Source organism: Alosa sapidissima, chromosome 12, assembly GCF_018492685.1.
Source record: "Alosa sapidissima isolate fAloSap1 chromosome 12, fAloSap1.pri, whole genome shotgun sequence".
Taxonomy (NCBI): domain Eukaryota; kingdom Metazoa; phylum Chordata; class Actinopteri; order Clupeiformes; family Clupeidae; genus Alosa; species Alosa sapidissima.
The window spans coordinates 12533431-12547087 of record NC_055968.1 but is presented as its reverse complement, the minus strand read 5'-3'; the positions used below and the strand labels follow the sequence as shown (position 1 = coordinate 12547087).

The window sequence follows — 13657 nt, the reverse complement described above, 5'->3', positions numbered from 1 at the left end:
GGCAAATTGCCATGAACTATTCCAGTTTTATTTCATACAGTGTACAGAATACATTATTTCAGTTTAACTATACTATCTATTATATTTGTTATAAACCACATTGGTGATGTCACTTAAAATTGCATACATATTATGCTACGGCATAGCTATCCAGTTTAAAATGTAAAATATTCATCCGAATCATTGCGTTGAGGGACAAAAAAAAAATAATACTGTTATATACTTCACTTAGCTGCTATATGAAAATCTGATCTGGAGACTGGTCGCACATTAATGAAGTACGGTGAAGTTGTTCACAAGCTTCAATATAGCGTTTCACTGACAGAACCTGTTGATCAAGATGTCACTGTATTGCATTGGTTGCCATAGTCTGGGAGATTTGGGTCTGATCCTTCCTCTAACACTTCCTCAGCATAGGAAATGTCATCATCTTTGACTTGCCGGGGGGATGAGAGGGTATAGACATGATCCTGCATCACTGGTTCATCCAAGAAAACAGCAGCACTGCTGCTATCGTCTCCACCATCATTTCCCTCACTTCCACTGGTAAACTGAGTGATAAAAAGAGTCTCAATCTGTACCAAGAACGTATTGACTTCAACCACTGGTAAGAGCTCCAGATAGGTCTTCATTGATGCAAGCATCTGAGGGAAGATCACATAGCCAACATGAGGACTCCACACCATGAAACAATCCACAGGACAAAGTCTTACAACTTATTTGACAGCATATATGCGCTGTCAAATAATGAAGTGTCTGTGAGTAGCCATCAAGTATACACCTTGTTTAAGCCGACATCTGAAATTCTCAGTCGTTTACCTTTTCTAAGCAAGTGAGCTGAGAGTCTCTGTGGAAGATCCTGTCTAAAGGTACACTCCTACAAACAAAGAAAAATTACGATTAAGTACAATAACATGCATACAATTGATTTTGTGCTCCAAAAGGTCCAAATATAATAAATCCTATGTAAAGAATGCATACATATCTTGGAGAAGAATGTAAAAAAAAAAAAAAAAATTACACTATGTACACTATGCAGGTTTAGGTATTTTTGGCGAACATAGAGCTCCCTCTAGAGTTGCGATATATTTATATTTTACTCTGCTGTTGTAAATAGCAAACTTCTCCTGACTTATCCCCCCAGTACACAATGAAAATGCTTTTGATGTGGAATCTCCAAGAGCTATATCTACTGACAAGGTAATGTTTCACGATTCTCGCGAGATTTGTCGGGCCGCTGTTCTTGAAGTTGCATGGCTGGTTTTCTCGGTAGCAACCTGTTCTTGCACTGAAATAGTTTTTTTTATTTTACCTTGTCTACATTACACTTTACTCTCCTATTTGTCTATATTATTTATGTTGGTCTCTAGACCTTACTCTTGCACTGTTGGACTAATGTTGGACTACTTTTTGCACCTCCACCATGACACTCACTCTCTTGAGCACCTTGCCAGGCACACATAACTAAGGACTATGGTTGGACTACTGTTTGCACCTTCACCATGACACTCACTCCCTTTAGCACCTCACCAGTCCCGGCCCTGTCACTACAAGCGTCTTATGCTTGATCACCCTCAAGCACATTGGACTTTCTTAATTTAACTTATATAGTGTATTTAGTATTGTTAGTTTTCTTATCTGTCTTATCTTCTACTGTCTTTATTGTACAGTGGAGTTTAGTTATATGTTTATCCTTATACTTATGTTTACCATTTCTGCTGTAAGTGCATGTTGTGTGTTATTTCTGTATGCTACTGAGACCCTTGAATTTCCCCTTGAGGATCAATAAAGTATCTATCTATCTCTCTATCTATCTCTCTATCTATCTATCTATCTATCTATCTATCTATCTATCTATCTATCTATCTATCTAAATCTACGGTATTTAATTTTCATAGAACATTCAACCTAAACTAAACTATCAATTACAAATGATTATAGTTTCAATGTCCTGCCATGTTTTGACCCATCCCTCCCTCCGTAGTCGGCCACAGACTGACCCGGGTGTTTGCCTGTACTTCTGCACGACCCATTCGGCTCTCCTAATCACCTCCTCCCAGTTCGGCCTCTCAGAGGAGTGCTGCAGCTCAAACCTGTACGGCAGCCCTGAAACACACAAAGATACACAGCAGTTATATAAACATGCATGAAAATGTTGTTGTAAGATACATACAGTGCAAACAAGACCCAGCTGACAAATTCTATTTTGTCAGCTGCACTCAAACTACCGAGCATATCATCAATGGAGGCCTTAATACTCAATACCAGGGCTCTACAGTACGCACATTTCACACATGCGAGTAAAAATGAGGCCGTGCGAGTGCAAAAAAATATTTAGGCGCACTGGTGCGAATGACTTCTAACCATGTCAATGTTTCTCTACAAAATACACCGCAACATCGAGAAACATTACTGGTGCAAACCATAGAATCACGTCGCGAATGCAGCATAAAAACTACACCTCCCATCAACGTTAGCAGTTTCGCGTTGTGACTCGCTAGTAGTCGCTTCTATCAAATCCAAGAGCGCGCAGAAAAAGGGGAAAGTTAGACTAGCCAGCCAAGATGCAAAGATTGAAGAAATTAGTTCTTCTATCCACCGAATTCATTGGATATAAGAGGAACAGGATGAGATTCTGAGAATGCAGTGAGAGAAGGAAAGGTAACCTAACATGCCTTTTAGCCCAGTTGATGTATTGGCTGCAATATGCAAAATATAGCTGTTGCGAACGAACCGGCACAAAAGTACCCTCCCGTAATACTCCCATTTTATTCAAAGATAGAACGCTACTGACAACTCCAGGCTTCCACGCATGTATGTTTGTTTACACCGAATACAAGCTGAAGTGCAAAACGAAAGTAGGCCTAACGTTTGCCAACTGCCCCCATCAATGCAGATATTTCAAATAAAAACTAAAAGTATAAAACATATATCATTGATCAATTAGATTGTTGGGTTTTGTGGAAGAGAAAATGGACTGTTTTAGTAGTAGTAGTCTTATTAGGCAGTATGCAGTCAGATAGGTCACCATGGGCATATTTGGATTAGCTATAGATGGATTCACAAATAAATAAATTAGCCTACATTTGGCAGGATACTTGATATACAGGCTAAATGCAAATATGGCAATGTATTATATTATTTCACATTAACAAAATGTAGGAAAATAGAACAGACTGAAAATAAAGTAGGCACTGATCTTTAAAATCCTGTTTCCTGTAGCCTAAATGTTGTCAGTCATTCTTAATATTCGCAATTGGTGCACTGGCATGTTTAACTGTTAGCTGCAGTATAATGTTAGATTATGTGTAAGTTAAGTACAGAACTGACTGTGCTCCCAAATTTTTGTCTGTGCTCCTAATTTTTTTAACTTGGGCGCACAAGTGCTCCTGAAAATTTTTTTTAGTGTAGAGCCCTGAATACTAATGTAAACTATTTTTTTGGAAGCAGCGTGGGCTCATGTTCGGACACTGTTCACCAATCAGGGAATGTCAAAGGAGATTGGTCTTTTTTGGTAAACTACACATTGACAGGAGAGGCAAACAAGACATTTTGCAGTGAACATGTATTTGAACTAGATGTACCGCATAGCGGTACAAAATATGACCGCCGCTCAGTCCTGTACATCCGTTCCGCGAAAATAAATCACACTTCAATTTGTCTCCATATTTTACTCCATCCCCCACTCTTGAAACTTTTGTGTATGCTTGTTTGGCATGCCTGAGTGTGTGTGCGGCTGCACAGAAAGTACCCTACTGGTGCTGAAAAGGTGAATAGATTGTAGAATAGCCAAAGAAGATGTAGAATTGTTATAAAACCTTTAAAATCTCTAAACAATCACAAGTAGGGCAGTTCATCACAGTTCATCCATTGCAACTGGATTGATGAAAGGTCACTTACACCTGTAGGCTACATTGTATTTGGGAAAAGCAAAAGGTATCAGCATAATGTTATTTATTTATTTATTTATTTATTTTTTATGTATTTTTAAACAAAAACATCTCTGTCAGTTCCATGCCGTTTTCAACAGCTAGCCTAGTCTGAAACGAAATGCTGTTTTACATCTAACCAGTGGTGCAAATAACTGACATGTCCAAATGGGCCTTGATGAAATGCGTCGCTAGACTGTTCATACACATTTTAACGGGCCAAAGTTGAAGAGCTTTTGTCCGTTATTGTTAGTGCAAATATAGGCTGATTCATGTTCCCTTGCATTGTTTAACTGAGGTCCATGGCTAGTCTGGCTTTCATCAGACCAAGCTCAATCTTTTAAGAAATCAAAAAATAAATAGCGGGCAGATCAGGCTGGGTTCACCCAGCCTAGTCTATAGGCACCCGATATTGTTTAATTTTCCGATTGAGATATACACGCTCTGGCTATTCTAAATGCAAAAATGCAACAGGGAGTTATGACAAAACGGTAACTAACAAACTAGATCCTAATAGAAAGCTGTTAGCTTCCCTAAGCTACAGGTAGGATTATAAGGTAGGCCTATTTACAACATAAATTGTCAATAGGCTATGCTGGCGACACAAATAAAATCTCCTTTGGAAACCAATGGCTTACGCCTTACAGTATCAAGCGGACTTAAACTGTCATATCGTGGCGAAAAGTTGTAATAACATTCACGCAGCTCCATGAGTCAAGGAAAGCGCGAATGAAGTAGCCACTTCTAAATGGGACCCACTACACAGTAGCTTAAGGTGTTTTGCTAAAGCAGCCATAATGAAATGAAGGGGTCATTGTTTGGATACTTCACACACACGTGCTTTTTAATTTCACAGACTACAACTACCAAGCTGTAATCAAAGCACATCGACTCCCCTCTCACACCCTGCACGCACTTAAAACAAAATAAACAGGCGTCTCAGTCTCACGCATGTATAGGCAAAACTGTATCAGACCGGTGTAACGTTGGTAAATCTTCCATTGCACAGAATGATTTTGTAGCACGTGCAATAAATGACAGTCGAAAGATACAAACAGTGCTGCTATGCTTGGTATAACCGCATTTATAGTTTTCTACAAATGCAATAAATCAAATGCCTCCATCACTCAACCAACGCTAACGGTAACATTACCTAGGTCCTTATTGATATTACAAGATTAACGTACCTGCAGTAAAAACCAAGCATGTCCGATAAACATCCTCAGATTTATTTCGGCTTCAAGAAGAAATGGGAATTACACTTCATGTGAACATCGTCCTATCCTTATTAGATGTTCGCTGCGGTAAATTACAGTCCTTGTATGAAGCGTCCATTGTTTTTTCCAACCCACTTTTAACTTCCAACAAAATTACGTCTCACTGCAACGATGCGCCATCTAGTGGACAAACGACTACTTCTCGCCAATACTGAAAATGCAGCCATGATGATGATGATGAATATTTATTTTGGCTTTCTTTTAATCCTACTGATTTTCATTTTTTACCGGGGGGGGGGGGGGGGAATCACAAATGAGTGATTATGAGCCAGGTTGATGTGGGCCCTTGAGACCAACATACCATAAAAGATTCACAGAGAACTGTGTCTGCCCTACCCTCCTTTCAGGGGGTCCAGTCCAGCGGGGGGGCTGCAGATGAAAACGAAAAATGACGGTTCCATGCTATCCATGTGGGGGTACATGCCCACCAAGTTTTGTGTACCCCGGTCTTTCAGTGTCCCGGGAATCCTTGTTGGTGTACGTCACTAAATGTACACATAAATTATTTTATTGTAAGGCCCCCCATGAATGAAAGTACACAAAACTTGGCATGCATTCAGAGGGTGTCATAATGATCCTACACGTTTAATTTCGTGCAGTTTTGACCTTGTCAGCCAGAGATATTGAGATGAAAACACCTAATTTTTTGCTTTTTAATTTTTAACTAGGTGGCGCTATACATGAAATAAGTGGTAATGGGATGGGTTGACATGCCCCCTTAAGACCAACATACAAAAAAAAGGTGGACCTCCTAGGCCCTACGGTTCTCGAGATATTCACAGAAAACTGTCTCCGGCCACCTACAGGCCAGTTGGTGTATAGTAACATAAATTAATTTATTGTGTGGCCCCCCATGAACGGAATTCCACAAAACTTGGCGTGCATACAGAGGGTGTCATAATGATCCTACACTTCCAATTTCGTGCAGTTTTGACTATGTTAGGTCACAGATACCTTCAATTACACCACCTCATTTTTACTTTTTTGTGTTTAACTAGGTGGCGCTATACATGAAATGAGTGGTTATGGAATGGGTTGACATGGCCCCTTGAGATCAACATACAAAAAAAAAATGGTCCTCCTAAACCCTACGGTTTTCGAGATATTCACAGAAAACTGTGTCTGCCCTACCCTCCTTTCGGGGGGTCCAATTCAGCGGGGGGGCTACAGATCAAAACGAAAAACGATGGTTCCATGCTATCCATGTGGGGTTACATGTCCACCAAGTTTCGTGTACCCCGGTCTTTCAGTGTCCCGGGAATCATTGACGGAAATTTGGGCATGCGAAAAAGAAAAAAAAAAGAGAAAAAAAAAGAAGAAAAAAAAAAAAAAAAAAAAAATATATGACTAAACCTATATGACGTGTGTCATAGGTGTCATAATGAGGTGGATACGGTGACTGATGTGACATATACATACTCTGAGTGCCTGCTGGTCCCTCCTCTTCGCTCACCACCAGGCAGGTGGTCTGGGACACCGGGGAGGAGTTGGTGGGGTTATACGGGCTCACGATCATCCCGATGAACGGCGCTCCTCCACGGGAGAAGTAGCTCTGACAGCACACAGGACAGACCAGAAACAAATGAAAAGCCAGCACCTCCTTTACCTTTATACGCTAAGTCTCTTACTGAACATGATCCTCCTGTCAGCCTGACAAGTAGAGAAGACATGCTGCAGAGAGACCAGAAGCCAAGAGTTGAAAGCAGTGAAAAAGTTGAACAGAGGGGGACAGTGATGCATGGAGGGAGCAGAGGGTAGGTGGATCATCATCACCTGGAATGAGCCAGCGCTTTCAGATCTCTTTGCTTTGATCTCTTAAAAGGGCTTAGGGATGTGCTGTTTTTTTTTTTCAACCTTCACTCAAGTTAGAATGACATACACAGCTTCAAAAGATCAGAAAATGATACCACGGGTCTCATTTAACCTTGCCCTAAGGCATTTTGTAGAGCAAATCTATATTTGATAAGAGGCTAAAATATGCATTTTCAATTCCAAGTATTTTTTTTTTTTGTTCACACAAACGTGATGCCTCCTGGTATTAAAAACTGGAGGGATATCTGAGAGAAAAAAAAGTATGAAAGGATAATGTGTGTACCTGGAATTTGGCCTGGGTATCAATGTCCCGCACTGAGGGGTTGGGGTCGAACGCTGGGTGGGAGTGGTACCAGCCCACCACGCTGTGTCCCTTAGCTGCCAGCAGCTCAGAGGCCTGGGTCTGGGAGACGGGGTCCATCTCACACTGCATACCCGTGCTCAGACTGTTACAGGGCTCAGCAGCACGGATCTGCAAAACACACACACACACACACACAGAATTAATCATGTTGATTAAGTTAGTTTTTTCATCTTTTATTAAAAATATGTCAGAGGTTCAATTCCCTAAGAACAGGCGTTGTACCAATCTGTATGCATCCAGTGTGCTGTACTTCAACAGGCCGGATGAAGCCATATGACTTCATCACAATGCAAATGTAAGACTGATAGTGCTGCCAGGCTGGGTACCGCCTACAGCCTGTGGCTGGGATCCAAGTAGTCCACCTCTCCCACTACTCACCTTCAACACTTTATCCTCCTCGAGGTACGCCCCACCGAGCAGACCAATCACCTCCCCCATAGACACATGAGCATGCTGGGTAAAGGACAAACGAACAGAAGTTCGACATCAATCTTAACAAAATAATGGGAATAACGCACTCATTTTCCATTTCCTCAACAACTATGACTGACTGTGTATGCATACCATATCCATGACAACCAGGGCTTCAGCACTGACAATCACCTGGAATGGTTCCTTTGGAAGAAAAGAAAAGATTGGAAATTAGCATGTATGAATTAAGGATGTAACAATACATTAGGAAGTGTTTATCTTTTTTTTTTTTTGCTTATTTAAATCTTAACAAAACCCTTAAGCACTGGAGTAATCAATGTTAATACACAGAACCACACAATGACTCAATTTATTGTAAACTTGGCAGCTCTGCAAAGACAAATACTCATGGAAGACAAATATAATCAAACCTGTTTCTCCTCTCCAAAAACTTTGCATGGGATAAGCTGGAAAGGATCAATGGACCTACAAGAAAAAAATGAGAGTGTGGCAATCAAAAATGCCATCCATTCCATCCATATTTGTTAAAATAATCATACCCAAAGCCTGAAATCAAGAAGACATGCATGGCAATAACATCTGGATCTAGTACTCATTCCAATGTGGAGATGAGAAAATATTTTGGAGAACGTTTTACTTTAAACAGGGCAGACACACACACACACACACACTCACCCCTTGAGCCTGGCCTGCTTAAAAGGTCTGGGCTGCCTCTTCTTCAGCTCCTCTCTTCTAAGGGCAAGCTCCTCAGCGCTCAGGTGCTGGTGCGAATTAGCACACACACACACACACACACACACACACACACACACACACACACACACACACACACAAATATTAAAGTCAGCATGTGAATAAAATAGGGCTGAAACGATTCATCGAGTTACTCGAATAACTCGATTACAAAAATTACTCGAGGCAAAAACCCTGCCTCGAAGCCTCGTTAAATTCCTATGACGCGCACTATACGCGCAGGGATCTGATTGTTCCACACGGACCGTTGTTCAGGAAGCACACCACTAGCGCGTGAATCGTGATACATTCTGAGTCAAGATGTCCATAAATGGCAGAGAATGTCTAAAGTTTAAGTAAAGTTTTGGGATCATTACATACTCAAAAAGGAAAAGAACAAGCATCTGAACCGAAAACATCCACTCCATGCTGTTTCACCAAGCGTCAATAAAGTAGGCTATCTATCAATCTATCTAGCCTATCTATCTACGTAGCCTAGGCTTAGCCTACATTGATGTTGGCTGATTTTAATCACATACTGTATTTGTAGCGATGTCGTGATATAATGTTTAGCTTTGATGTTTTTAAATAGTAAACTTATTCACGTTCAATTGCAATACAGTATGCCTAAAAAAGAACCCCTTCTTACACACATGCATGCACCCTCATCTTCCTTCACGCACCGCACGCGTGCACGTGCACACACACACACACACACACACACATAGGTTGCTAGGTTACCATAGCAAATAGGCTAACCCCAGAAATTATTTTTTAGTAGCCTAATGGCAAATGCTGCAGGTGTAGAAATCAACATAAAACAGATATTTACTTTGATGTCAGGTCTCAGGTGTTTGGTTGTTTAAAAATGCAAAAAGAAAATGTATCCGATTAATCGATTGATAAAGTGCTAGATTAATCGATTACAAAAATAATCGATAGCTGCAGCCCTAGAATAAAACAATCGCATTACAATCCTTCCCTATTATGTCTAATAAGGCTACAGTGATGCTCTGTTGGTCTCCATTACCTCATATGTCTGTCCTTCAAGGTCTTTGGCATCGCACCAGTTTCCCCACACATCCCGAACTCTACGTTTCCTTGTGCGCTGCGTCACAGAAAGCAGAGTCAGTCAAATACATCAGCAAATATAAAATAATTCCAATTAATTACGATAACAAATCATACAGTCACAACAGAAAGAAAACACATGCAAATGTATACCAATTAGCTGGTAACATAAAGGGCACAGGAAAATAACATTGCTCAGTCTCACCATGGACTGCAGCCGGTGTGCCAGCTGATATGCCTCCAGCGTGTCCTTGCCCTCCTTCAGGCGTGAGCGGTCTGCTGGCCGGGGCCTGTTGTAGATGGCCTGGTCTGGAAGAGGAAATTAGTGGGAGACTGATGAGGGAGAGGGACATAGAACATACAGGATAGATGTGGTAGTGGTGAAAGGAGTTGGCGGGGAGACAGACATATGTTTGCCAGAGAGGAGCTTCAAGATAGAGAGGAGCTGGAGAGAGGGGTAAAGTGAGGGTAACAGGTCTCAAGGTGACCAAGATAGACAAAGGGAAAGGCAGAGACCAGACAGAGAGAAAGAGAGAGAGAGAGAGAGAGAGAGAGAGAGAGAGAGAGAGAGAGAGAAAGAGAGGGGGGGGAGACAGAGGGAGAGGGAGAGAGAGAGACAAAGGGCTATTTACCACAGTTGAAGTTGATGGCACCGATGAGCTCTAGATAAGTGTGCACTCTGCCAATGCAGTTCACATCGCCACAGTTCTTTAGACCAGGCCGCACTGATGTTTTGTTCAGATACTTGGGTTTACATTTCTCCCTGGTGGGGAAATACATTCACATCATGAGAAAATCACAAAGAGGAAGGAGAGGAGAGAAAGGAGAGAAAATGAGACAGAGAGAGACAGGTTTGATTCTCAATGTCTGTTGTGTGTTATGTGTTCCCCTCCATAATAGAAAATCTAAAGATACAAAAAGACAGAAGTCCTTTCCGACTACCAGTAAGGTCATTCAGCACATACCAAAGAGTGAATACTGTGAATACACACACACAGTCATAATATATCACTGCATACAGGACACCCCAACCAATCATACTCTAATGTCACTTCAGCTCAACTTAAATCTCTTAAATCTTAACACTCACCATTGCTCCAGGATGTGGTTCCGGATTTTAAGGTATCTCTCTGGCGTCTTCGCCGATCGCCCCTCAAAGAATTCTGGAATAGCCTGCTTCTCTTCCTCAGTGATTTCATCCTTGTCTAATGTCACTTCCTGTTCAGGAGCCCTGATCTCCTCCTCCTCGTCCTGCTCTTCATCAGGACACTCAGGTTTGTCTGTACCTATAGCCACACCATCCACAAGATACATCAGCTGTCTGTATATACATCTACATTTGCATTCAGACAGGAAGAGACCATAGAATGTTAATGAAATGATTGATGAGTGATTACAGGCAAAATGACCATTGGCTATGCAAGACAGTGTGTGACAAAGTTAACTTAATCTCAATTTTTGACAAAAGATTATCAAAGAGCAATTCCTAATCTGTCTGTACACAGCTTAACAAGAAAGCTACACGTATGTCTACAAACGGATAATGAAACAGGAGAACATGAGCACATATTACCAGGGTCGTCACTTTTCTCCTCTTCTGTTTGAGGTCCCCTCTCGTGGTTTGCTGGTTCATGGTCAGTTTTACTTTCTTCTTCAGTGACACTGGGATCGAACTGGGCTCCACAGTTTGCTCCATTGTCCCCTTCCACCACTGTCCCACCACTGCTGCTTGCCTCTGCTAGCGCGGCTGATGAGTCCGTGGGGCTGGGTGGTGTCGGCGGAGACTGGGGACTCTGGCTGCCCTCTCCCTGGCTATCCTGCTCATCGAAATCCTCCTGACGTCCACCCATCTCTGGCAGCTGGTCAGTTTGCGAGTCGTCATCGCTGAGATCATCTGTAATGTCCACGTCCTCATCGTCAGACAGTGTCTCGATCCGCACCGCGTTAGCCAGCGCATTGATATGGTTCTTGGTGGGTTTCTCAAGTGTAGTGGGCTGAAGCTCTGAAGGCTGGTTGGATGAAGATGCAGGGGGAGGCTCAGATTTAGCCTGAGGTCAAAAGGTCAAAGACAACAGTCAGAATTGCTCATTAGTTTGGTAGATAGGGAATGAGGACATAATCTCCAATTCAGTAGCTATACAACTGCATGCAGCTAAAAGAACCAGCAGGGGGCAGTCTTACCTTGTTCCTAAAATACTGCCTGGCATAGCTCTTCACCTGCAGCACGGTGCGGCTGCCAATAAGCTTGGCTATTTTTGTCCATCTACGACCATACTGTGCCTACAACCAACACCAACACACACACCAACACACACACACACACACACACACACACACACACACAGGATATTAGCAGACCATCCTCAACAGAGACATGGGTCTCATTGCATGGGTTCAAAGACATGACTTTGTAAGCCTTTTTGAATACCACTACTTGTTGTGATAAGACTAGTCTTATCCTTATCTATTATATTTTCTGTGAGGGACATCTAAATAGTTTCCAATGCTCTGAAGAGTTTGCATGAAGCTCCTACCAGTCCTTTCTCAAAAAGAGCCTTCTCCTCCTGAGCCCAGCGAGCTGGTGGTGGAGCCGCCTTCATAGGGGACCTAGAGAACAGCGTGCAAAATAAAATGATTTTTGCATGTTTAAAAAGACCTCATTTTGAAGGTCACAGAGGCAGCAGATTCAGCTGTTGAGACAATGATGCTTACTTTTTAGGTTTTGGCTTCTCATTGGTCCATGCACTTTTCGGTGCTGCTTTGCCAGTGAGATAATACCTGGATCCAGTCAAGGTAAATGTAAACATTTGGAGGTTCCTTTGCATAAACAAAGAAAGCTTTAACATTAATGTAATTGAAATGTAACATTTAATACATTGAAATGTAATGTTCAGTTATTTTTAAGCGTGTTTGTTCAAAGGATACTGCTCTTCCAGAAGCATGTTCTCAATCACCTCCCTGTTTTCTGCACTGATGGAGCTGTCTAACGTCCAAGGCTGGAAAAAAAGAATAGAAGTACAACTTTGAGCTCAGTATTAAACATCTACATGGTAGCAATTACCATGATCATATGTATACCGGTAATTTCTATTAATTCTGTGTCCTGTTTGCAACATAAAGACATTAGGCTGGCTAAGTATAGACTGTAGGAACCGTGTTGTACGTTACCAGTATGCTGCTGTTGTCCTTCCAAGCAGATTGCAAATACTGATCTTGAAGGATAGCAGTAGCACCATCTCCTCCAGCAATATCGCTATGAACCAGATACAGAAACAGTTGTTAGACCATACACAGCTAAAAAACAAGACAGGCCTCTAAACCAAACACATAGCTTAAAGTAACCTAGCCCACCCTGCATTGCAGTATGTCAACTTATTTTCAATAGGTTAGGCCGAGTTATGAGTAGATAGCTGCCTTTCAAGTGACTTGTCGGTGAGGTAGCAGCTAGCGACAACCATCAGATAGAACTCATGGGGCATGTAGTTCTTGTGGAAAGATCCCGCTAATGGGATGTCATGAATGCAATGAGAGATGTTGAGTCATTTAGGCAAAGCTTTGCAAATACCACACACAATTCACAGTTTCTAAAGCGTGGTCCAATAAGCATTAATCGCGCAATATCTCTCGCTGTTTTAAAGACTACCATTAGCGAACTCACATTAGCTGACATTTTGCGATCAGACGTTACTGCACAATTGTTAGCAATGGGTCTTCTGTCCATTAACAACGGCGAGTAGGTTACACCCTTTTAAAATGTCCTCGCTGGTTATATGACATCAAAGAAACACACAACAGCCGTTTTACCTGAAAGTTTCGTCGTATTCATCTCCTTCAATATCAACAACATCAACTTCGTCCGCCATGTTTTCTCATCATAGATTCAAGCGCTAGTAAACACCACCAAGACGTATGACAAATTTCTAAATGTGCACTATTTTGAATAGCGACCCCTGTAGGATTGCTACACTGACTCCTATCACATCAAAAGATTCTAGAGCGCTCCTACCAGTGCTCTCTCAAATCTTTGATGGAATCAAAAT

General features: G+C 41.7%; 1 protein-coding gene across 1 annotated transcript; it reads right to left on the bottom strand.

Moving 5' to 3' along the window:
• Window positions 1-6: 6 nt before the first annotated feature.
• Window positions 7-13648, bottom strand: mysm1 (Myb-like, SWIRM and MPN domains 1). Its single transcript, XM_042056478.1, has 20 exons — window positions 13422-13648; window positions 12786-12870; window positions 12543-12613; window positions 12330-12395; window positions 12152-12224; window positions 11799-11897; window positions 11191-11665; window positions 10708-10903; window positions 10250-10380; window positions 9823-9926; window positions 9577-9654; window positions 8490-8575; window positions 8225-8279; window positions 7947-7997; window positions 7761-7835; window positions 7302-7490; window positions 6626-6758; window positions 2001-2106; window positions 820-877; window positions 7-644 (listed from the first exon to the last, which is right to left on the bottom strand). The coding sequence occupies exons 1-20, from the start codon at window positions 13478-13480 to the stop codon at window positions 336-338; spliced, it is 2499 nt and encodes an 832-aa protein (XP_041912412.1). The 5' UTR covers window positions 13481-13648; the 3' UTR covers window positions 7-335.
• Window positions 13649-13657: the final 9 nt, after the last annotated feature.